Source organism: Grus americana, chromosome Z (genome assembly GCF_028858705.1).
Source record: "Grus americana isolate bGruAme1 chromosome Z, bGruAme1.mat, whole genome shotgun sequence".
Taxonomy (NCBI): Eukaryota; Metazoa; Chordata; class Aves; order Gruiformes; family Gruidae; genus Grus; species Grus americana.
Genome location: NC_072891.1, coordinates 86,129,322 through 86,156,199, shown reverse-complemented (window position 1 = coordinate 86,156,199; position 26,878 = coordinate 86,129,322). Strand labels below are relative to the sequence as shown.

General features: G+C 38.8%; 1 protein-coding gene across 2 annotated transcripts in view; it reads left to right on the top strand.

Annotated features, from left to right (window-relative positions):
- MCTP1 (multiple C2 and transmembrane domain containing 1) overlaps positions 1–26,878 on the top strand; it is a 283,726-nt gene that overhangs the window by 115,612 nt on the left and 141,236 nt on the right. Inside the window, exons 3-6 of one of the 2 annotated variants that reach the window (XM_054810645.1) lie at positions 12,888–13,030; positions 16,733–16,812; positions 17,357–17,465; positions 24,153–24,191. In XM_054810645.1, the coding sequence (XP_054666620.1) occupies positions 12,888–13,030; positions 16,733–16,812; positions 17,357–17,465; positions 24,153–24,191 (371 nt within the window). The remainder of the gene's footprint in view (positions 1–12,887; positions 13,031–16,732; positions 16,813–17,356; positions 17,466–24,152; positions 24,192–26,878) is intronic. The other variant, XM_054810646.1, reaches the window with a different exon arrangement.

The window sequence follows — 26,878 nt, the reverse complement described above, 5'->3', positions numbered from 1 at the left end:
TCCTCTCCTGTTACAGTTGCATGTGAAAAATAGTATGTACAATATATTAGAATCCTATAAAAATGCAATAGAAAGAAAACAATAAAATAATCCTTACCTTCTTGGGAGAAATTCTGTCGATAGGTTTCTTGCATTTTCTAGAAAAGGCTATTTGAGGGATTCAGTTTTACAATTAAAAGTAGAAACTAGGGAAACTCTTCAGTAAGCACTCAGAAGTCATGGTTCAGAGGTGATCCTTTTTTTTTTTAGTATTTTAGTAACAGGTCAGTTTAGAAGAATAGGAGGGAATTCTAATGAAACTTGACGTACTCATACAAAATGTAACATAAACTGTCAGTACGAAATGATGCACCTACGTACAGTGGTATACCTTGAGATGACAAAACACTGGTGAGGCACTGGCACAGGTTGCACAGGGAGGTGGTAGATGCCCCATCCCTGGAAGAGTTCAAGGTCAGGAGCAACCTGATCTGCCTGAAGATGTCCCTGCCCATGGCAGCGCATTGGACTAGCTGACCTGTAAAGGTCGATTCCAACCCAAACCGTTCTATGATTCTATGATATAACTTCAAGTATAATATAACTTGAAATTTACAGGAGTCCAGCTCTCTGAAAATGTTTTCTCCAGGGTATGAAGATTTTTTTTCCCCCTGTTTAAGGCATCATTGGTCATGTGTGTCCATTCAGCTGATCTCATGATGCAGTATGAGAAAGTAAAATTGATGTTCAAATTTGTTTGTAAAACTTTTGTGTCAATGTGCCATTAGATGACACAGCTGCAATCATATTGTTGCCACTCTTGCTAATTACAGGTAGAGAATGCTTTTGGATTAGCACATCAATACAGAGAAATTATTAAGCACAATTTTTAGAACAGAGTCATTCTAGTCTTGGCTGATTACTTAGCAAATACTGTTGTAATTAAAGGCAAAAATGGGAATTTTCAGAATTGTGTATTGCAGAAGGGTGAATGAGACAAAAATCCTTTTCTCCTATAACCTAACCTTATTTTCCTTATGTAAGTTTTCCTACCTATGCTCCTGTTTTAATGCTTTAATGTGGTCTAAAGCAGTATTTTCAACTACAGTATATGTAATTTCGCTGGAGATCAGTGAGCCATACAAAATAAAGAACTTGTATTATCTGTTACCTAGTTACACTTTTTATTACCTACACTTTTATGAATAGCATTTCTAATTGCAAAATGTTCCTTCCTTGTTCTTTGTGTTCAAGAAGACATTTTTAAAATAAAAGAACACAGACCATTGATCCCAGCTTCTGCAGTCTTTTTGGACTGATTCCTCTATGATATCCTTGCAAAATGTTTAGGAAATAAAACAAGGCAAAATGATAAGTAGGGTAGTTATTTTTCATTGTTATGAAAATCAGTTTGACTGGGAGTATTAACTCATCTTCATATCAAGGAGTGAGAAATTAGCTGATTTTCAAGCAGAATACTGCATCTTGACTGCCGATGATGTTTGCTTCCTGTATTGATTTCCAGCTGACCTGCTACAGTCATATTCTTGGTGGCTTTCGCTATAATAAGAAATGAGAGCTTTGCCAGCAGGAGAGGTTAATGGTTCTACTGTATATATTCCTTTTCTGATTGCTGTCTGGCATCGATAGTGTTATTTTTCTTATCATACAACATTTGGTGAACAAAGGTTACCATGTAAATTAAGCTATAATGCAGAAGACAGTAATCATGGGAAGTGAACATTCTGCCTAAGAGCAGTAGAAGTCTGTTGTTAAGACCTGGCAGAAAAGCAAAATGAGTGGAAACCTTGCATTCCTGAGGCTGTTTCTATCTCTGCTGTGTTGTCTTCTGTGTTGTCTTCTGTGAGGTCTTAAGACGGTAGAAATTCAGAGCCGGTTATTCTCTGTCTAAAAATGATTTCAGCATTGACTGTGCTCAGAATTTTACTTCAACCCAGGAAAACCAAACCACTGTGTTTCTCTGTAATACAGCCCAAACTGGACTGCACAGATTTATGAAAAGGACTTACTGTATTTTTTTCTCAAATGATACAAAGCTCCTGGTAGGCTTATACTTTTATTTATTTGTTGCCATGTCCCAAACAGGAAAATAAATCATGGGCACAATTTGTCCCTGAGTGGTCTTGATCTAAACATGTAGACATGTGCAAAAGACAGATGAGGAAGCATAAGGAACTTCATCTGCAGAAGAGCCCCACTTTTTGTAGCAGTAGCATGGTGCTTTGGTGTGAGCTACGTGACAGAAAGAAGGAAGAGCTGGGCTTAAGTGAGGGCAATCTGTTATGGACAAGGACAAGTTCCTGTTGGAGGCCAAAACGTTTCCTACTAGTACAGTAGGAGCAGCAGGAGATACACAGGATGCAAGGTGGGGTTTCCTACTGTGTTACCATTATTCCAGTGCCTTAGGGCTTATTGAAGTGGGAGTCATGCTAATTGCCTGCTGATTGACCGATACCCTTCGTCCAAAGAATGCACAACACGGCTTTGTACTTGTTCAGGTTCTTCCTTGTAAGTTGTCAGAATCTAGAGGCATAATTTGGAATTTTTTTCTCCCAAACTATAAAACTGTAGTTGTGATTCCATTTTTATTAGTTCTGAAAAGGATAAAAAGAATAGAAATTTATTTGGAGATTCTAGTAATAACACTAGGGATTGGGGGGTTTTGGCTATAGCTTTTGGTCTTTGCTGTTTTTTTACCATTACTTAGAAATGGCTATTTCTGATTTAAGATCAGTGCTGAGAATAAAGGATGTTTCTTCTTCCTCTCTTACATGATAAATGCACCACGGAGTTGCTTATTCAGCACATACATTTATTTAATAGTGAATATGAAATTATTTCCCTTTCCTTCACTTTCATTATTGTGTTTCTTACTCTTTAAGTCTTGTAGGAACATATTTATCATTCAGTTTAATTTCACATGACAATGTGAAATGCAAGTCCAGAGGAGGCCACGAAGCTGATCAGAGGGCTGGAGCACCTCTCCTGTGAGGACGGGCTGAGAGAGTTGGGGCTGTTCAGCCTGGAGAAAAGGCGGCTCCAGGGAGATCTAATTGCGGCCTTCCAGTACCTGAAGGGGCCTACAGGAGAGATGGTGAGGGACTGTTTATCAGGGAGTGTAGTGACAGGACAAGGGGGAATGGGTTTAAGCTGAGGGAGGGTCGATTTAGATTAGATGTTAGAAAGAAATCCTTCCCTGTGAGGGTGCTGAGGCCCTGGCCCAGGTTGCCCAGAGAAGCTGTGGCTGCCCCTGGCTCCCTGGCAGTGTTCAAGGCCAGGTTGGATGGGGCTTTGGGCAAGCTGGGCTAGTGGAGGGTGTCCCTGCCCATGGCAGGGGTGGCACTGGGTGGGCTGGGAGGTCCCTTCCAACCCAAACCATTCTATGGTTCTGTGATTCTGTGATCCTATGTATTGTGTAGTTAAATGGATTTTCCTTTGCTAGACATGCGGAGCACAGTGCTAACATTGCAGATTACAAAATATGCTTGTTTACCGCCGGTATTTGTAGAGACTAAGCCTTCATTCCTTTTTAATAGCTTTTGTTCTCAAAGAAGATCTGAATATTCATAGGAGAGGAAAAAGCACGTGTGTTTCTGGGTACATGTCTGGATCGTTATGGGAATGTAGGTGATCACTGAGTAAGTCTTCCCAAGTTGTGAGCATCTCACTGAAGATTTGAATCATCTTATTCCTCCAGCTATAAAATAATGGACATAAAGCAAGAGGACTTTGTCAGTGCTAAAATAAGGTAGAAAAATAAAGTTGGGAAATGACCTATAGTGCCCTGCACTGTGATGTCAAGTGCAGGTACCTGTGTCAAAAGTTGAGTGATGTTCCCAAGTAGACTATCATAGTGGGATCTTATGCCAAGACTAAAAAGAGAGGTTCCTCCAGTCAAGTGACCTCTTGGCCAGGGAAGATGATGCATCACTTCAGTGGTCTCCATTAGTCCTGTGGCCCAAATCCCTGTGAAGCCTTTTGTTTGTAATGCAGGTAAACGGACAGAGCATTGGTAGCTGCAGCATGGCTTGGGACTTCCAGAGCATCCTCCTCCAATGAGTCAGATGGAGGAATCTGGTCTGTTAATTCAAAGTCATTAGAAGGCATCAAACACCTCGGTATCTGATTGTTAAAGGAGAACAGAAAGTCCTGCTTCATTAGCATAATTCTATGTCCATTTTTTTTCAGATGACTGTATGCAAATAAGGAAATACCAGCATTGAGGTTTTCTAGCTAGTAAATTAAAATATTATTTTAAGGCAAGATTCACATAGTATGTTTCTGTGAATGTTTCTTCATAGTGTAGGTTTTCCTTCATGTCACTTTAACTGGGATTGCATGTGCAATGAGTATCAGTTTCAACCAAGGTATTAAATATACATTGTACGGGAGGGGGGGGGGTTGTGCTGAACTTATGCGGGCTGCATGCAGGCTTCTTTTGCTTTACCTAGCTTTTTTTTTTTTTTTTTTTTTACATTTTAAGACTCACCTTTTCTTTCAGTTTGCATTTAATGTGTAGTAAATCATTTTCCCTCGGGAATGGAGAACAATTTGCACGTATTACTGGAGAGAAAGGTTGTTGACTGCATTTTTACATTGACAAGGGCAACACATGTTTGTCAATTGCAAGTATATATCACAAAGAGTATTACTATAAAACTGGAAGGTATACTGTATAAAAGCAACAGTGACCTGTGCTTTTTAGACAAAGCAAATCAGATCCTTCTGTCCCAGAAGAGGTGAAACCTCTGATTGATTTTGCAAAAGCTGGCTGTCTTGAAAAACAAATGGTCATGCTTTAAACAATTTCAGGAAGATTACAATTTCAGTCTTGAGGTTTAGGAGCAGAGCAAACAGTGTTTCCTTTGATTAAGGGCTGTAATTCTGTTTATATTAAAGTACATTAACTGGAATAATAATCTGAGCTGCCAGGAAAACATTTCTGTAGCGTGTTTAAATCTTCTTTAAAAGAATATGAGTTCAACCATGCCTAAAATGAAATACAAATGTTTTCTTGAATTTAGACTGACCATTGCACATTTGCTTTTTGTCTGTTTTGTCCAATGCCAGTATGTTTCTTTCGTTCTTTCTGTTTCATAAGCTTAATTAGTATTTGCTTAAATGAGTATTTACTGAACTAAATAAAGATACTTACCATGGGCTACATTGAAAAAAAAAGTACTAAAGCTGCCTTTTTTGTGGCAGCAATGAGTCTTCAAAAGAAAGATAAAAAGCTGTGTTTGTTATAACCAATATTTTTTTAATGGGCACTGAATAATTAAAATTTTGCATTCCCTATTGACTTTTGAGTAGAAGAACTCTGTATCCTGTAGCATCCGTGTGCTCACTGTGAATTTTTAATTGGCATCTTCATTCTCACGATATTAGTTTTCCAGAAGTGCTTTGTATCATTTAAACTAATTAGTGTCCTTTTTAGGTGAATGGATTGATTGGATAATTCTTTGCTAGGTAGCTGGAAGGACAGAAAGTAGGATTATTTATGGAAAAGCTGTAGTTTTTAGTCTTGTTGTGTTTAGTTGTGGTGTTTAGGGGGTTGCTGAAGACCAGCAAGAAGTTAGGCTTGGCAGCTCTTGTACAAAACAATCACTATTTCTATTTGCTAAATTAAAATAAAATAATTTGTGGTAAGTAAGTCCCTACTTTTCAGAATAAAAGGTTGTCAGAGCAGACATTTTCTTCTATGTTTCTTTTTATGAGATGCTTCATATTGCAGTTTGGAAAATTAAATATGTAAAATGCTATGAATTGATATGGGTTCTGCTTGACATGCTCAGCCGGCACACACTTGAGAACTCTCCCCCCACTTTTTCTTCTACCTTGATTGTAACAAAGACAATAGCTGGAGATTGAGAAGCTTTATTAAGAGGGGAATGAAGGGGAAAGAGCTGGATGTCAGTGGAAGAGCTCTTCGTGCAATGAATCCAGAACAAATGTTTGTATTAATAATTAAGCTTCTCAGGAATTATAGCATCAAAGTTATGGCACAGCTGTGCACATCTCTAGTGGCTTGCTTTCTTTTCAAATAATTGTAGATCAAATGAAGCAATTCCAAGATTGAAAGTAAAACGGAGGAATAATAGAAAGCCATGACAGAGGCTCAGTTACAGTTCTAAGCGTAAATGAATTAAGAACATTTACCTTATTTTTGCTTCTAGAAAGGTGTACATTGCCCAATTACTTGCAGTGATGAAAAATTCTATTTCCCTATATTTACTGGGTGCTTACTGCTTTTTAGATTGTGTTTATTCCTGCAGTATTCCTCCTATATCCTGTACAGCAGCAAACCCTGTTTAATTACTGTGATTTCCAGCTAATACTATTTAAAGCTTCTATTTTTTCAAACCACTATGCTGAAATTGATCTAACTATGTTATTTAGTCTGTATGTGTGGCGAATCCAAGGGAGACTTGTGATTTACATTAGGAACTGGAGAGGGATGCAACTTTTGTAACATTACAGCTTAGCGTTCATACCTCTGTAGGTAAAAAAAAAAAAAAAAAGATCTGGTTCTAAGTGGTCCATGTTGCAGTGATAACTACCTACAGGGAAGACCTTAATGAATTGGTTCGTTTGCTTTTTTCCCTATGACTAAAGCCACAGGGAGTGACAAAGAAGATAATTTCTCTGATTTGCTCTGTTTTCCTTTCTGAAATCTTTTTCTTAACAGGCTGAAAAACAACTGTTCCCCAGGGGAAAGTCAGTATCTCTAGCTTTTTAAAAAATTGAAAATAGAATTTAAATGACACAGTGATGAGCTTCTGAACTATGCAAAAGCTTTTATGGCACAGTCACTCTTGTTTTTCAGAATGGGCTTGCGTATGGCTCTGTGTTCTGTTTCAAAAGTTAAACTGTGAGTAAATAGCAGTTGTGGAAAAATGAATGCATGTAACCATGCTGTAGTTAAACAGTTGTAATTAAATCAGTTAATTAGCTTGTGTAATAAATGTACTTGCTCACTCACCATTTTTCTGAAACGTAATTTCTTTCTTCTGATACGAAGTATACAAACATTTCTACCTGAAGCAACAGCTGAAAGATGCTGGTTTTCATCTATATTATTTGGGGGGGTTTATAGCCTGTATTCCTTTTTATTTAGTGTAAGATTTCAAAATTTGCCTTTAGGATTCCAGTATCTAGTTACCATATGCTATAGGTAGATCTTCAGCTGAGGTTTTTTAGACATGCTGGTAGTTTGATTTCATTCACAATGAGTCAAGTGCAAAAATACTGCAGAGGAATATGGAGACTTCTGCCTGATCCTTTCTGTCTCGTTAGCAGCGGTTACGGGGGAGCAGTCTCAAGCTTATTGCTCGGTCTCATGGTTACATTCACCTCTGCGTTCACTGTTTAATTTTGTTCGGTTAGCAGTTTCTCACATTATATTAAATAGGATTTTGTTAACAAAAAAGGTCTGTTCAACAAGTGGCCTAATAATGTTGAAAAGCCTGCTACGAAGCCTCGTGAACCAATTAAGTAAATATATACAATTGACTGAGATGCGCGTTGTTTATATCCAGTACAACTTTGATTATTATTCTGGCCAAATTTTCCTTTGCTGTATTTCTACTCTATTGCACTGCTATGGTTCCTTCCAAAAAGCAGTTTAGTATTTCTGACATCTTCTCCAGCAAAATATTTTTTAATCTCCTTTTATATTAAATTTTAATATCAGTATTAAATATAATATTTTATATTATATCTGCCTACGATCTAATCTATGTCCTAAACTTGCAAAGCAAAATCCATGTTAGGAGATGTTTGCACAGAGAAAGATGTGTTAGACCCTGGTGTTAGTGCTGGCATGGGACCTGAAGGACTGGAGGAGTGCTGGCTTCACAGGGTCAGGTAACTGCGGCTGCTGTGGTGGACGGTTAGATGGCCAAGAGCCATCAATGAGCGCTGGCAGCCCAGAAAGCCACCCGTGTCCTGGGCTGCGTGTCCAGCAGCATGACCAGCAGGTCGAGGGAGGGGATTCTGCCCCTCTACTCTGCTCTGCTGAGACCCCACCTGGAGTGGGTACTGCGTCCAGCTCGGGGGTCCCCAGCACAAGAAGGACATGGAGCTGTTGGAGCGAGTGCAGAGGAGGCCACGGAGATGCTGCGAGGGCTGGAGCACCTCTGCTCTGGAGACCTCAGGCTGAGAGAGTTGGGCTGGTTCAGCCTGGAGAAGAGAAGGCTGCGGGGAGACCTTCGAGCCCCTTCCAGTCCCTGCAGGGGCTCCAGGAAAGCTGGAGAGGGGCTGGTGCCAAGGGCAGGGAGTGCCAGGCCAAGGGGAATGGCCTGAAGCTGCAGGAGGGGAGATGGAGATGGGATGTGAGGCAGAAATCCTTCCCTGTGAGGGTGCTGAGGCCCTGGCACAGGGTGCCCAGAGAAGCTGTGGCTGCCCCTGGCTCCCTGGCAGTGTTCAAGGCCAGGTTGGATGGGGCTTTGGGCAACCTGGGCTAGTGGAGGGTGTCCCTGCCCGTGGAACTAGATAGGCTTTAAGGTCCCTTCCAACACAAACAGTTCTGCAATTCTATGATAGTTTCCCTCCTGGACTTTGGCAGCATCGTTAGGTGTCTGTTAGGCCGATGTTTCCTAGGAAAAGAGAGACTGCCACCCTGTGCCAAGAGTCCTTATTGCTTTTACACAGGCAATGGCAGTGCTTCAGCAAGAGAGGAGTGTCTCACGATTTTTTTTTTTTTGAGTTAAGGTTTAAAGCTCTTGAGTGAAGGCTGATGGTGATGTTCTTGACTGATACAGATAAGACAAATGTTGTGCAATTAGGCCTTAGTGTGTTGGGTTCATTTGAATGGTCTGGTAAGAAGGAAACCGATGAGAAGTCTGAGACTGGAGTAACAAGAGTCTGTGACAGATATCAGGTTCTTGCAGGCTCAGTCCGAGGGGTCTTCGATTTTTTCTGGTATGATGCAATGAACTTGTAATCACTGTTAGCAATATGTCCCAAGTAAACTGAATTTATGTTTCTCTTTAAAAAAGCAAAATATATGAATTTAATTGTTATTGTTGATTAAAATTACATATTAGTATATTTTTTCTTCATATTTAAATAATATATTAACATATGCTTGATGTATTATTCTGTGATATTACTACACATGCACAATTACTATATTAAAATTATATCATATGTATGAATATTGTTGTTATTGTAATATATATATATAAAATTGGAACCCTGTGACACAAAGCAGTGCTGGAGGTGTCAGTGATGCAAATCATCAGAACTGAGAGAGGACCAAGTTTTGGTCTCTGTTCTGCTCCTCCTTTTGCCCTCCTGGTAGGTGAAGATCTTACTGAATGATTGCATGGCTAATTAGATTTTATTTTTTTTTTAATCTGGTCTTTCTTGATACATACTTTTTAAAATCTTATAGTCTCTCTTCAAGGAATGGTAAAGGTCTGTGAAGGACATGGAGCTCTTAACTAAATGGACCTAAAGAGTTCTCAGCTTTAAAGTAGAGATGTGCTGAAGCACGCTTCTAAGTGGTTCTCAGCATTCATAGCACTGAAGATACAAGCACTGAGGTTTTGCAGTGTATTGTAAGTGGAACAAACATTTGACCCACTCTACTAGTAAATTTACACATAAAAATGAATTAATAATAAATTATTTGACATCTGGATCTTAAACTATTCATTGGGTATGTATCTCACAACAGTGTTCTACATCAATTTAAAATTTCGAAAAAGATTTTGAGAGAATAAAAGATAGTGTTTAAAGGCCAGCAATCTCCACCTCACACAACCGTGAGGAAAATTGGTGGGAGAATTATGGCTTTGGGGGAGTTACAGCTTCTGTTACTGTTATTGATATGTTGGTGTCCATGTTCAAAGTACTCTTCAAATCTCACACAGTTAATGGCAATGTGACATCATTGCCTTAAAAGGCATCACCGCTGCTTGAATAACCGAGGAACAAGTTAATTGTGCTAGACTAAACATTTTTGTGCCACTGAAATTCTCCCCCAGTAATTTCAGAAGGTAATGACCATAACCCTGTCACATGTCAGATCACGGTTTTCCACTGCTATAGTTTTGTGAAAGGGATATATTATTTTAGGTAAAGAATACTGACATCTTGTGGCCGCATGAAATAGTGCAAAGAGTTCTGGTAATACCAGCCTTTATATTTAGAAGACCATGTTGCAGTTTTAACAGAAGCTAATGACTGCGTTTCCCAGTGGATATGAACACAAACCTCTAGAATATGCCGGTCTCATGAAAAGCATTAAAAGTAAAAAACAAGTCTATCTAATAATTTTTCTGTTGCTCATGCAATTATTATTTCTGCTACAATGATTGTTTATTTTAAGATAGTTTTGGATCAATTAGACTCAACTATTAGGACCAGGGCTTTGTCCCATGGCACCCTACCTAGCAGGCCCCTGAAGAGGCCCAAGTCTGCTCTCCTGAAGGCCAGGGCAGTGAGCTTGCTGTGTGCCCTCCTCACTGCCCTGGGGATCTTGAACTCCACCATTTCATGGTCTCTGCAGCCAAGGCTGCCCTTGAGCTTCACATCCCCTACCAGCCCCCTCCTTGTTGGTGAGAACAAGGTCCAGCATGGCACCTCTCCTCGTTGGCTCCTCTGTCACTTGGAGAAGGAAGTTATCATCGATGCATTCCAGGAGCCTCCTGGATTGCTTGTGGCCTGCTGTGTTGTCCCTCCAACAGATATTGGGGTGACTGAAGTCCCCCATGAGGACCAGGGCTTGTGAACGTGAGGCTGCTCCCATCTGTCCATAGAGGCCTCACCCACTCGGTCTCCCTGGTCAGGTGGCCTGTAGCAGACCCCCGCTATGATGTCCCCTGTCCCTGCCCTCCCTTTGATCCTGACCCATAAGCTCTCGGTGGCTGCTCACCCATCCCCAGGGGAGCTCCACACACTCCAGCTGGTCACTGACATAGAGGTGACACCCGTCCTTCTCTGCCCTGCCTGTCCTTCCTAAAGACCCTGTACCCTTCCATCCCAACACTCCATAGGAGGCATCCCACCACGTCTCCGTGATGCCCATGAGATCACAGCCCTGCAGGCATGCACACGGCTCCAACTCCTCTTGTTTGTTCCCCATGCTACGGAGTTTGCGTAGAGGCATTTCAGTTGGGCCCTGATGAAGCCGACCGACTGGCTGGAGGGGCTGGAATTCCTTTGTGCTGCACTGCAGGTGCTCTCCTGCTGAGCTGTGATCCTTCTCCTGGCTCTGGGCACATTATTAAGACTCAGAAATAGCTGAGAGAGAAATAGAAATATGAATTCCATCCAATATTTTTCATTAAAATGAATGTCACATAACAATGAAGTCTTACCGACTGGCATTTTAGGGAAGATATTAGTTTGAATTTTCTATCCAGTTTTTTTATTTTGTCTGAAGAGTTACCTGTATTTCTTGTAATCAAAATATCTGCGAAAAGATGAGTAGTCTTTCTTCAGTACAACACAGAGTCGGTGATTTCATGAAACCATCGCAAGCACAACATCTGTGTCCTGTGAGTGTGCCCCGGAGCCCATCCAGCTGCAAAATGATGGCCTGTCCCAGCTGGACCAGTCCCCAGATCTGTTTGCTGGCCGGTTTCTGAAGCGATGGTGCTGGTGCAGGGGAGTGGGCAGTGGAGCAGCAGCCATGAAGGCTGAGGTTGCTCCTTCCAGCAGCAGCAATGGCTCGCTCCAGCTTCAACGTTCATCAAGGAGCAGCCTCGTGCTGCTTGTCCAACGGTCTTTGTGGTGGGATGGCTGGACACGAGTGGAAGAGGCATTTGACCACTTCTTCCCCTGTCCTTCCCCCACATTTGCTCTCCCACGTGTCAGCTGTTGTCAATGCACCATAAGTTGAGGTCAGACTGTAGGAAATAGCACCGCAGTGTGGTCACGGTGATGTAGCAAATCACAGTGTGAAACCTTGTGGCGGGGGAAAGTGATTTTATTTTAAACCAAAACTGATTTTTGTTATTTCCTTTCACACTCTCACACCTGCGTACTCACATTCACAAGTACAGATGTGTGGTTTAGGATGTGCTTGATGGGGAAGGGAAGGATGCCAACCAACAGGTCCTCCTCATGTCTCCTGCTGCTGGGGTGGCCATGTCTCTGCTGGTTTTGGATGTGCCGTTTTGTACCTTCTGGTAGCTGGCAGTGAGTCCCAGGAGTCCTCCTTCCACCAGTTGTTCCTTCTGACACTTCCACACCCTCATCCCATCCATTCCCTATTCGTGCTGCATTTAACATTTCTCTTTCAATTCCCTTCAGGGTTGTCTTTCTGGTCATAGTTAATTGCTGTTCAGTGTATCGGGGGCTTAGTCCTGTGCTCTCCTGTGGTAGGTGATGGCTGCAGGAAGCATGTACACTTTGTGGGATGACTTTAGAGTTGATTTGCTTGTCATGAGTGTTGTAGGAAGTGTGTCCTCATGGAAGAGGGACGCCTGGACATGATAAAGTCAATGAGGAGTTACTCTAGTGGTGCCAGTGGAGCCCATGCCTTTTGAAAGGCATAAGATAATTAGATTAATATTTTACAGAAATAATTTAAACTTTATAATCTAATATTTGTGATTGCATTAAGATAAAATTCTACTCTTTATAAGGACATAATTCTATTAACTAAAAATTACAGTGCAATAGCCGGTATTTCATGTATGACTTTGAGCATGGATTGCAAACAACAGAATGTGATGGAAGTACCCATTTGATGTTAACACCTGAGTAATGGCACTGTGGAAAACAATAAATTGTGACAATCAAAAATTCTCAGCTGCTGTTTTTAATTTGACTTTCAGTAGAAATTATGTTTAGTTCTATTTAAGGTACTTTAGTCTCCATTCCCTTAATGTACTAAAAGGACATAATTAACAGTATGTATATGTCTTTAACAGGAACCAGTGATCCATACGTCAAGTTCAAACTTGGAGGAAAAGAAGTATTTAGAAGTAAAACAATACACAAGAACCTCAATCCAGTGTGGGAAGAAAAAGCTTGCATTCTTATAGAAAACCCAAGACAACCGTTATATATAAAGGTGAGACACTATTTTACTTACGTCTGTCAAATTACAATAGAGGAGTTATTGAAAGAATTTATATTTCGTAAATTTTGTATACTGAAAAAATTATTGTGCAATAGTGCATTACTAAAAACTGTTTAGAGATGAAAATTATTTAAATTACATCTGTATACTGATGATGTCAAAATAAAAAATGAAGAAAAAAGAAAAAAGGAAAATAGAGGCAATTTTGTTTGTTTCAGGCTATAATTCTTGTATACTTATTTAGTGTCAACTTGGGAGAAAGACTGAGAAAGTAAACTGTGTTTCATGATGATATCATCCCTTTTATTTATGGAAATATCATTGCATAATTCTGATATGAAGCATAATCTATTCCATTAAAAGCAATTCTTTGCTGAGCTTAACACGAGAAGTTATCGAGATATATGCCCAGTTCTCCTAGTTTTGGGGGTTTTTTCATTTATACTTGAATACAGTGAGTTTACTTACATATTTCATAATGCTTTATGCTTTTTCTTTTTTTACATTGTAACTACTTAGTATATCACAGGTGAGGATGGTTTTGTCATAATACGGGGATGATTTATTCCAAAATAACAGATAGCTTGAGTTTAAGTTAGAGAGGCAAGCAATGCCCAGAGTAATTAGCAGCAATGCCAGTAGTACTTCTTAATTATCCGTATTGGAATAGAAACTAGAAAAGCTGTGATCATTGTTTTATAGGCATGGAATGGAAAGGTGCTTTTATGGCCCCAGTAGTTTATGGTGTTCTATATCCCAAAAGTGATCCTTAATTACGTAAAATAAAGTAGATAACAATTAAGTTCTAAAAATGTAATGGAAAAAAGGTATTCTTAGGGTTCTAATTAGAACATGCATAGGTCAAAAATACTTTGAGAAATAATGGAAACTTAGGTCTTACCTAAGTAATCCTTTTAATTGGTTTGAAATTATATAATGCTTCAGGTAAGTATCAGTCTTAATCACAAATACATGAGAAAAATTTTGACTGAAATATGGAATTGTAGATTTTTTTTTTAAATGAGGGCTACTTAAACAGCCTTTGAGTGTTGATCTGTACTATGTTTCATGTATTCTGCTCGGATAAAGTACATCATTATTGTAAAGTTAATTATAATTCTCAATTGGCATTTTCCCGCCCTTATTAAGCTTAGTGACTCATAAGGAATGAACACGTGCCCAGCACTGTGAAAGAGAAAAGCAAATTCAAAGAAGGACACTTACAACATAGGTACCTGTTTAGATTTATTTGTGCCAAATACCAACCCTGCAGCAGGGTCACAAGGGAATAGGTGTGTGTATTTTTATGTTTTTCTAGAAAGAGCATGTCAAGTGGTATAATGTCTATCCATCTTTGTACTCTGAACACACTGTGTGAAATATTTCAGTATTTGTATCTTGTTCACATATCATAAGACATGATTAAATTGTAGTATCATCAATTCCCAGACTGGTTTGGGTGGGAAGGGACCTCAAAGATCATCTGGTTCCAACCCTGCCATGGGCAGGGACACCCTCCACTAGCCCAGCTTGCCCAAAGCCCCATCCAGCCTGGCCTTGACCACTGCCAGGGAGCCAGGGGCAGCCACAGCTTCTCTGGGCAACCTGTGCCAGGGCCTCAGCACCCTCACAGGGAAGGATTGCTGCCTCACATCCCAGCTCCATCTCCCCTCCTGCAGCTTCAGGCCATTCCCCTTGGCCTGGCACTCCCTGCCCTTGGCACCAGCCCCTCTCCAGCTTTTCTGGAGCCCCTGCAGGGACTGGAAGGGGCTCGAAGGTCTCCCCGCAGCCTTCTCTTCTCCAGGCTGAACCAGCCCAACTCTCTCAGCCTGAGGTCTCCAGAGCAGAGGTGCTCCAGCCCTCGCAGCATCTCCGTGGCCTCCTCTGCACTTGCTCCAACAGCTCCATGTCCTTCTTGTGCTGGGGACCCCCGAGCTGGACACAGCACTGCAGGGGGGTCTCAGCAGAGGGGAGCAGAGGGGCAGAATCCCCTCCCTCGACCTGCTGGTCACGCTGCTGGACACGCAGCCCAGGACACGGGTGGCTTTCTGGGCTGTGAGTGCACACTGATGGGTCATGTCCAATTTTTCATCCACCAGTACCCCCAAGTCCTTCTCCTCAGGGCTGCTCTCAATCCCTTCATCCCCCAACCTGTGTTGATACCGACGGCGGCCCCAACCCATGTGCAGGACCTTGCACTTGGCCTTGTTGAACCTCCTGAGGTTCGCATGGGCCCACTTCTCCAGCTTGCCCATCCACATCTGTCTGGATGGCAACCCGCCCCTCAGCCATGTCAACCGCACCACTCAGTAAGTCAGCTGAAAATACTTATTTGACATTTTCATCCTGATAATTTGTAGGGGGAGAAAATAATTCTTTTTCGGAACAGGAACTGGTATTTCATCTTTTTTTTTTTTTTTCTCTCCCCATTAAAATGAATATTAGACAGAGAAAATACAAAGGTACCCACTCAGGTGGATCAATGCATATGAGAGACTTGTGCTCAAATGCTTGCATTCCACCCTTTGACTCCTACAGCAATACTGTAGCCATTGGGCTATGGGATTTCTGGTACTACTGTCTTAACCCCATCCATATTAAAGTATTTTTAGAAGATGAACGACTCTAACTACCTCCTGGAGAAGATTTCCTGTAATACAATAGTTTAAGTATATATATAAAAATTTAAGACCTTGAACCTACGCCTCTCACATCTCAGTTAAATATTCTTATTACTGGCTATTCACAAGTTTCACTCTTAGTTAGAGCTGAAGGTATATTCTAATCCTCAGAAATTCTCATGACAGTGGTTGACAAGAAAATTCTACTTACTTCGAAAGTTTGATTTTGATAATTTGTATTTTCCCATTTTTTGTTTTTGTAATTTTGTGTCACAACCTTCCTTTGGTTGCCATCCACCTTTTTTGTTTATTTCTCTCCGAAAGCCATCCCCAGTTTATTTGTTATTCTTCTTTCTTACTTGGGAAGGCATAATCCATGTCGAAACACTGATGCTATTCCACACACTGGCCACAGATTCCTGTCTGGATGTCAGTAAATTTGTCCAGATGCTATGTCTTTTAGGTAGCAAGTTAGCAGGCAGGGTCCTCAGAGTAATAAATGTCACTGTTTCCTTATATATATCCATTAAGTTTTCATCTTAGATTGTAATATTTCTAAACCCTACAAACTTATACAACCTTCAAAACCTACAATTTTATCATTCCCGATACCGATGTGAGTGCTGTAACAACCCACTTTTCACCATCATGGCCTGCCCTCCTGCCTGTATTTTGCAAAATTGATGAAGGTATCAATTAATATATAGCAAATCAATGATTCTGGTTAACTTTAGTTACTCTTTTGGCCTTCCTTCTTTTAGTGCCTATGTTTATAAAAATTCTTATTTTGTTTTTATAAACATGATGTTGTTCACATATATGGTCTAGTAGTAGTAGCCGTATACCCCCATGCCTTTACATGATGCATTCTGACCTTTACATAAGCAGTTTCAAACTTGATTTTGTAGTCAGAAAGTTGCAGGTTACTTTCCAATAGTCCTGGTTTGACATGTAAGAAACGTGTAGTTTCACTCTGGAAAGGGAGTTTCGAGAACCGTTCATAAAGCCAGAAAATAAAAAAAATTAAAAAAATCCAATACTGAAAAATGCATTAATTTCCTGTGCGTCTTAGGTCTTTGACTATGACTTTGGACTTCAAGATGACTTCATTGGTTCGGCATTTTTGGATCTCACTTCCTTGGAATTAAACAGGTATGGCACAAACAAGCCTACGGAGTAATTCTTTATGGTTGTCTGCTAATATCATGTTTGTGGAATTGCAAATAGAATATTGTGCTGGAAAATAATTAGATAAACCTACACCATATAAAACCAGCAAAGTAAAAAGGGAATTACTGTAATTTGAATGTGAATAACATTTTAACTGTTCACGCCCAATATTATAGTGTCTGTGGAGAGGTTAGTTTTATAACCACTTTATCCTTGTTTGTATATTATCTTGATTCACAGCATTGCTACCTACTATTTAACTTTTTTTTCCTTTTTTTTAATCCATTAATGTTACAGTTCAGATTGGATTACTTCAGTATGTATAAGTACTTAACACAGAGTAACAGTATTTAGTATTTATTTTTGAGTCTTTAGACTGCAATACTTGAAAGTAGAAATAGGATAAATTTGTGACACCATTTTGAAGTAGTTTCACATAAATACAGATGACTAGTTCTCAAGATTCAGAAATTTCATTATCTGAGTGCCTGAAGACAAAATAAATGCATGTATTTTTGTGTCCTAGGCAAACAGATGTTACCTTGTGTCTGAAGGATCCTCATTACCCTGCCCATGATCTGGGAAGTATACTGTTATCAGTTCTGCTGGCTCCTAGAGAAGAACAGCCAGAAGTGGTAATTTTAAATATTTTAATATGTATCATTACTCTTGTGATTGTTCTATGGTGGGATGACTTAAAGCACAAGAGTAAACCACATATTCTGAGGTTTACTTGATTTTTCCAGTTCTTAAAATATCACTGGACAGTGTTTCTGGTATAGTACAGCATGCTTCATCTGAACTGGATCCTCCCTGAGATAGTACTGAGGCATCCAGATGGAACACAAATGTTCAGCAGTTTCAGAGAAAGTCAGTTGCAGGTGAATGGTACTGATTCATATGGAAAAATATCAGTAAAACACTGGTGAAGTATTTTGGACCTAGTGCTGCTATCTCTAGATAGAACATTTGAATCCTATTTCACAGTGAAAATAAAGAAACTTGAAGAGATGTAGTATTTCTGCTTTTTGGCATCTAATGATGAAGTATTATTTGATGTTTTTCAATTTCATGACTAGATTTCCATTACAAAATTGTGTGATTTTCTAGGTTTATTGTAATTCCTTCATCTTAGTTTTCTGTGCTGCTCAGTTGTAGGTGAAAGTAGTTTCCAGTTTTATAGATCCTGTTAGTTGTGACAAATTCTGTTGCTAGTTGGGTGTATTTTATGAGCTTTTTGTCAGTTGACTTTTGACTTGAGCAGTAGTAGTACAACTGTGGCAGAAATACCAGAGATGACATCTCACTCAGAGCTTGTAAAATAATGTGGATTCCTTTGGCTTCAGAGAGGCCAAGAAAAAAATATTCATCTGATGAAGTTTTCCATGGATATTGTCAATTATATGTTTTTTGTAAGAGGATAGATGTTTCTGTATGCTGCAGTGTGACACATCATCCTGTTGCATACCAGATGCATATTGGCAGGTTTTAATATTGTTTTTTCTATTTTTCTCCTAGCTATTATTAAATAGCCAAGTAAGTTGGTTATTGGAATTAGGTGTTTGGTATTTGGAATGGTAGGGATGTAGAGTGTTGAAAATAGGTTTCTCATCTCTTAATTTTCTTTGTGACATTGTGTTAAAACTTAACAAAAATAATGGAATACGGTAGTAATGTGCAGAAAGTTTATTTAAACAGTGTATTTTTCTTTCTTTTAACAATACGTTTCTCCCGACAACTCAGAATACTATCTTGCTAATTTACGCTACAAAGGTGTTTATGACTGAAATTGAAAAATGTATTTCATTCTAGGGGGTTTTTTGTGTGTATTTGGGTAAGACCAACATTTCTGAGTCAGCTGGTAATAGCCCTTTTTTTCCAAGTGGCTTTGGCGTTATCCTGCCATAATTCTAAATTATGCAGCGCAGAAATACTATATTGCTATGTGGGAAACCATTATGTGGACAGCACATTAGTTTCCTTTATTCGTCATACAGATAGGATAGCTACTGTGCCACTCAGTGTTACCAGCTATTACACAAAGAGCCCTCAAGACAATCACAGGTGAGAAAGCGAAATTAAGACACTACAGGGTAACATGTCTTTCATAAGGATATTTACTGAGTGAATTCACAACTGAATGTCAGAAGTAACAGGAGCGCCATAGACTGATGGGAGTCGGAGAAAGAGTTGGTCTTGTGCTATTATGTATTTCGTTATAAACTTTATATTTAGTAAGCTAATATTTTCAGTTTATCTCAAGTGACCAGTGTTACTTCCCATTCAAACTGTTACATGGGACTTCATTCTGAAAATGCCCAAGATTCAAATTAAGATTCTGATTCCTAATCTGAAGCTATATATTTATTATTAGAAACCAGTCTTCCCAAGATAACCGGTCTCAGAGCGGCTCTAGCAAAGTTGCAGTAACATCAGAGAATTTGTGTCACAATGCAGGGAAGATGACCTACAAAATTAATACTGAATTGCTGTATACGAGTGTGTTAGGGGGTTAATAATTCAAGGCATGATTATCTTCTATTCAGTTACCACATGTAATTATTTATTTATTTATCAGATTTTATTTAGTCTCTAAGGAGTAGATATATTACAAAATAGATCACTCCAATTAAACTGTCATCCTTGGTTATTTTTAAAAGATCTTGTGATAATGAGGATAATTTTTATTTAATTTAATATAGTTGAGATCAATAAATTTTCAAATGTTAAGTTAGAGGATCGAGGCTAATTCTTGTCCACTCTGGAAATGTGTACCATATAAAGTAGTAATTAAAGCAACTCCTACATTCCCAATCTGTGTAGTGTGCTGTTTGATTATTGCTTCCCTTCTATTCAGATATCTCTATATAGGTAATAAGTCAAATAGTATAGTTGAAAAAGTTAGATAAAAACTTGTGAGCACCTTCAAAAATGCTTTAATGACTGCTGCATAGAAGACATAGGAACCCTGTCTCTTCAGCACACGTGTTTTTTCACTAAGTGATTGCAAATTTTCTTAAATCCTGTCAGTTTGATATCCCTATACAGCCTGTATTTCAAAATTTTCTTCTGAATAAGTTTTAATTTGTTCAGGTGATAACTCTAAATTGCTTGCACACTTCACATGTAAATGGTGTAAAATGTTTAAATCATCAAGCTGAAGAATTCAGAAATTAACTGCTAGTACTTAAATTTCAGGTACTTTAATTCCATATACTTAAAAGCAGAGTGTTTATTAAGACCATTGGGAAAATTAAGAAAAAGAATAGCTTCGACAAAAGAAGTATTAGCTTTGCCATGCAGCCGTAGAAGCAGCGTTGTGTCTGATCCTGTATTTTGGGCAGCTCTATAGTCATTGTCATCGAAACCCAGCCCTGCTGAACAAGACTTGCTGTTTGTGATGGGACCTTTGGTAACTTTTTGATGCAGATCAGACTTTCCAAGGAGATCCCTTTGCTGCCTGAACTGAGAGTGTTCTGGGGGTTGTGCTCTGATGTCCAGATAAAGGGAAAGTCTTTTGACAATGCGTTTGTGTAGCTTGAGGACAGGTCTTGCAGCAAAGCGTTTTATTGGCGTGTCAAAATAGCTGTACATTACAGGAAGGTGCATCCTGTCACACTGCATAAGTAATATTGACACTGCTGGAGGATAAGATGCTCTAGTTGGAAGTTTGAAGTTAAATGGTACAAAATTGGGGATCTTGTTGTATATTGCCGCCTGTCTGTGAGAGAGGTATTATCGCAAATTATTTGAAAAATAAGCAATCAGTTTGAAAGAGCTAATAGTTTATTTTGTTTTGGGTAGAACTGTCTTTTGTGAAGCCTTGAGGCAAAGAGATGAGAGAGAGATTTGGTACACACAGGAGCATCCTCTTTCTTATCTGTCTGAAAGAAATTCTGATGAAATGCAGATTTTCAGTGTGCTGACTGATGAGATGTTCTTTAGAGTTTATAGCTGGAAGGCCCCATTTCCAAAGATAGAAACATATTACATCTTTGGATTCAGATATAAGTTAGGAATATTAACATATGCATATGTTCACATAACTGTGTGTAAAATTATATTACAGGCTAGGAGAGGGGAGTATTTATTTTTGAGTCCTGGTGGATCGTGAAAAACAGTGCTTAAGTAGTTTACAGTTTGTGTGTTTCCAGTAGAGGAATATCAGACATGATTTCATTTAAAGGAGATTCAGTATACTAGTTTCATAAATAAGAACACACTATTTGATTTTTGTAGTACATTTTCTTGGAAGAAAACGTAGAAGTAGCCTGCAGTTACTGAATGTAGGCACATGAGCAAATCAGAATTTCTAGGAAATTTTGTATGTGAGTATCTGTGCCTTTTGCAACCTAGTGCTTGTTCTACAGGCATAAAAGTGTGAACTTTTAAAGTAATAATCTTTTAATACCTCATTCAAGCTATGTACATGAATAGAAGTCCTATTCTTTTGAGTTTTGATAAATGAAGGCAATCTGATTTGTTCTGATTTTTGCAGAACTACAAATTGTGAATCAAAATTGATGAATTAATTGTTCTCATGCTACCCTAAAAATAAGAATGTCTTTAGTATTTGTGAAAAGTATAACCTTTTTCCAGCCTAACACAATTAAGTTGCAGTAACACTAGTTCCAATAATTCATTTGCATTTGCTCTGTGCTGTTAACAGTACTTGTCCTTTAGATTAATGCAGCATTTTTAATTATTTTGCTTTGAGAGAGCAGATAGCTTAGGTAACTAATGTAAACAAAGACTTGAAATAAAAAAGTATATATATATAAAAATGTTAAAACCTGTGAGCTCTAAAAAATTTTTATTACTTTTAACTCTTCTTTTAAAAAACTGTGTTTGTGATGAACTTTCTGCATTTTACATTAATTTCTCCTTTTGATGACCAGTTTAACAGAAGTCAGAATTAGCGATGACTTAATTTTTTTCTTAGGCCTGCTCCAGTGACGTTTGTTTTGTTTCTTTAATTCAGATAGCATTCTACTAATATTTCCCTTTGGATACCCGTAGTGCTGTGCATGCCTGTGTGCCGTTTGTAGTTGCATGCATGCCAATTAAAAATGTGTACGTGATGTCTGCGCACCCTGCCTTTGGTGTTGTATCGCCGTTGCCGCAGTGAGTTTTCCTGGCTCATTCTCCAGCAGAGTTCAGCGCACAGATTTTGTCCCTGACTGTGGGTTCATCAGAGCTGCACGGCTCCCGTGTCTTCTCTACAACAGTTGTTCCCAACCTTGGTCTTGCAGGCAACTCTCGGAAATGAGAAAGTGGGTAGCTTGATGAGAACTGTTGCGTTGGGGCCATCAGAGGTTGGGGACTACTGTTCCACCACTGCCAACGGCCTGAGTAGCACAGAAAATGCGAAACGGGAAACATATGAGTGCCACTTGGATGGTGTTATTTAATGAGAATAAAATTCATGGCATTTGTTTTTCCTTAAATAATTGATCCAAAGTGATGCGTAATGCTTTTTTGCTTCATATGAAAATACTAACAACATTAATATGCTGTCAATTTGCTTGCTGTCGTAAATCTTGTAATGACATATTACATTTTTTTATTTGCCAGAGGAGTAATAACAGCTTAGGGAAAAAAAAGGATGAGAGAGATGGAGTCTGGGCATGGAATATTTTCAGATGAAATAGTTCCATGTACATCATCCATCATAATGAGCCCTATGCTATGTATTTGCTTCATTGGCTTCTAAGGATGGTTATGATGATTTCAGCTTATCCTGCAACAGCTGTTGGTGATGCTGGTGCACTCAACAAGTATGGTCATACATTTCTGTAGCTACTACTCAAACTAAACTCCTCAGAGTTGAAATAATATTTGATACGTGGTTAATTCGGCTGTTGGGCCGTGTTCTCCTCCTTGTTCCCAGCCCAGTGAAGCTGAGTTTGTGCTCTGCCTTGTAGTTGTGTAGGGTTCAGCAGCGGCGAGGAAGGGAGGAGGCTGTGGTACATTGCAGGAACTCGGAGGTCTTCTCCAGCGCCAGCTGCAGGACTCAAGCTGCTTAATTCTTATGTGCCTCTCCAATAAAAACGGGTTAAATGGCTTTCTCCAGCTTTATAAAACATGTAGTGTCTATGCATGTTTTCCAAAGCCACAGGGATACAACTATCATTAACTTCCCACAGAGGCTTGAGGCTTTAAGTTCCTTAGCAATCTAAAAATTTTCCTCAGCAGCTAGTTTTTTTTTCTTCTCCCAAAAAACTATGTCTATTTGAAAAGTTTCTGGACATTTCAAAAATATAAACCCCACATATTTACTCCCATTTTCACTTTTCCCCATGTAATACTTTTATATCTCAGCAAGGAAAATGTTTTAATTTTAACATTTATTTCCAGTATCTGAAAAAGAAAGTGTTTTAGCAATAGTTAATTAACAAAAAAGTTTGTTTTTCATGACATAAAGTTTCAGTAGCAATTAATGGCCTTTGATTTATTCTTGCTTAGTGTCAACAACAGACTGCTAAATGTTATTAAATTGTACAAATTAATTTTTCTGTGTTTCCACAGAACTGCTTTAAGCAACAGTTGTGTTCACTGATAAATTGCTCATACCCGTCTTGACAAGTTCTGTCTCTTGTTTAATGATTAAGAATCTGTGTCTGTGGACACTTTGCCTCCTGGCATGTCAGAGCATTATCTCTAGCAGTGCCAAGGTTTTACAGATTATTTCAGTAATGGGATAGGGCTGCTGCATTTTGGGTTTTTTTAAAGAGGCAAGGTATGAATTTTTTTGTGTCCCATGTGCATATTTATGAAATAAACCAGCTATTTTTACTGCTATTCAAGTAATTAGCAGTGGTAACCTCAAGGATTTTCATGTTGTCAAAGGAGCCTTATGGCTGATTTCTCTTATGTGGCTCCACCAGCAAGCTAAACAGTAGTGCTCCAAAAAATTGGATTATGTGAATATTAAAAAAACTGTCATTCAAGTATCAGTCAAAACTGAAGTCACGATCTGTAATGACACATTCTTTTTTTTCATTAGTTTATTTAATTCCTTCCTTCCTTCCTTCCCTCTCTTTTTCTCTTTTTCTCTCTGTCTTCCATTCTACAGTTTCCTATAATGCATTGTCTCCAGAAATAAGCCATTCATAGCACCCAGAAAAGTCTGCCTCTCCTGGGTGGGAGCAGTGCTGCTAGTTGTCTGGTTTATTTCAGTCCTGTGTAGTTGTTGCTGGAGTGTATGTGTTGCTGCTTCAGTTGTAGTGGTGGTTGAATGTGGACTGTCCTGTTGGAGACAGTTGGCCTCCTTTTCTGTGTTGCAGAGAAAAGGTAATTAAAATGCTCTATTTTATTTTCAGACAATGCTAATGAGGAAGAGTTGGAAAAGATCAAGTAAGGTAACTTTTAGCATGTGGTCTTCTGGTGCCTTTTTTTTTTTTTTTTTTTTTTTTGGAACTATGATATTTTACCAAACATGCCATCTAGGACTGGAAACTTGTGGCACAGGATTTATTCCCTTTCAAATTGTGTTCTAATGACATCGTTTTGTGTTCCATCAAATCAAAATCATGAAACAGTTGGGCTTTCAATGTAATCATTAAACCTCTTGACTTTGTTACAGCATTATAGCCTATCTTGAAGTCATCTAGTAACTTCATGTATAGTGGCAACATGTCCTGATCCTTTTTCTAAAAAGCTTGGTTTTATCATGTATAAACAATTTCCTTGAAGCTTACTTGTTACCAAAGAGTTCAAGCCAAAGGGTAACTTTCATTTTCCTATTACTACCTACTAGCTGGAGTTTTTGTGTGTGGAAGTTTTCAGAGTGATGCTTCTCAAAGAGAAACTTCCCGGATTGCTGGACGTGCACAGACGGCAATCGCAGGAGCCTTCCCAAGAGCAGAGAGCTGCAGGAGCCATTCTTAGTTTCCGCTTCATACAGCTCTTTCAATGCGTCTTCAGGCAGATTCAGTATCTGGCTTTTCTCCTCTTAGGAGTCGTGTGAGTGATAAAAAAGGAGCAGCATATGCTCTTTTCCACTAGGGAGAGATTGGGAGTTTTACTGTAGTAGAATACAGTTCATTTTTACCTTTTTCCTGTATGTGTCTCCAAAAAGACAAAGAAAAGTGTGTATACTTTCTCAGTGGTTTTCTGGCCACTCTGGGCTAATGCTGCCATGCTGCTTTCGAGTTTTAAGCCTTCTTATTATCTGCATGATTTAAAAGAGCATTAAAAGTTCTCAAAGTCTTGAGCTGGTTTGGCAGATTTGGGGTTTTTTAACATTTTATCAAGTAAAAGTGTTAAAATGAGAAAAATTAATTAGCTATATGGAGTCATTTCACTTATTTTGTAAAGTGATTTGCTTATCTAGCATATTGATGCACAAATTTAAACAGAAGTTTATTAAATATTTTGTATATAGTGCTTGCTGAAAAATATTTGGCCCTTTTTTTTAACCTTCAAAAAAAAGAGCAGGGTTCATAATTTTTGGGTTATGCATGGGCTTATCACAGTTTGCTTCTGTGATACAGGACAATACTCAATCTCTGTTGCCTTTTTGAAATCGGTGGGGCAAACATACTTGGTGAAGTGATGATGTGTAGCATTGTGATTCTCATATGGTTCATCCAACTTCTCCTGAAATATCTAAAATGCTCAAACTTCTGAAGAGTTAATGCAGATCTGTGAGGATGGTGAAGGACACAGCTCTTTTGCATCAAAAAGTGATGCGTTAACTCCTGATGAGCTGAACGTGTTGGATGATAGTTTGTAAAACTAGTTTATTAAGAAGTTTCCCATACTTCAGTTTCAGATTGACACAACTAATCCTAAATGAACGGCACAACGTGATAGTTGGGAATTCTTCAGAGCTGTTTGAGTGATTATTTATTCATGTTCTCATTTGTTCCATTCATTTGATAATGTTTCAGTAGTTGCTATTTTTGCAAAGGGTCATATCAAAAGATTTGGCAAATAGCGAATATATGCATTTCAATATTGCATTTTTCTTCATTTATCTCAGCTCAAGTAATAATTTTACCTAGAGATGTAGTGCATGTACAACATCTTAGATGCACTGTTGTACGGTGTTTTATATACAGAAGTATCTCAGGTAAACCGCAGGAGCTCATTTGCCTTGTGGGGCTATTCCAGAATTCCAAATCTTTGGTCTGCTGTCAGGAAAACAAATTTAAAAGATCTTTGATTTATGAAGAATTTCTTCAGAAAAATTGCTGTTCTCTGGGGTGCAGGATGATCAATATTAAATAAGACGTCATTTGCAGATTTTAAAAAATGTCTAGAAATAGGTGCTTAATGCTATTAGGTAATAGAGAAAGTGCCCTAATTGAGATCCTTCTTCTTCAGGAAGTGTTTGTCTTACACTCCTGAGAGCTGAGAAAAAACAGAATATTAAAATTTCTTAGGGATATCATTATAAAATTTCCTAAACCTACTTTTTTATCTCTCTAGAGTCTTTAAAATGGCACTTCCAGTAAATGAATTTGATTTTACAGCCTGTGACAGTTTATTTTACTTTTTAAAATGTATGTACTTGAAGCCTTGTAGCTTTTCTGTAACATCTGTAGCTTGAAGTTAAGATACAGCAGTGCAGACCACTGTGGCATTGACCATGTTAGTGAACTGCATTGCTTGCACTTAGTTCCTTGGACATGTCTGTGACAAGAACGGTAGCTAATCTGTATTACAGTAATATGGTATTCATGTACTTGGAAACAATTACTGTGGCCAAATTCTGAGTCTCTACTTGAAGTACTGCTTCCTCTATGCACCCTAAATCTGAAGTTAAGGTCTCATGAAGTACCCAGGTCAATGCAGCTGTGCATTTTATCTATACTGTGTGCAAACCAGTGTTTTCACACACACTAGTGTGGTAAACGTTTGTTAGTGGCATCGCAAAAATGCAACACCACTTTTGTTTTTATTGTTAGGTTTTTTTCTTGTTACTGTTGTTTGGTTGGTTCGTTGGTTTGGTTTGGTCTGGTTGGTTTTTTTTAACTTTTCCCTATCATGTTTGCTTTATTCCAGACATACTCTTGGTCAAAATTCATGGCAGCTTGATCAC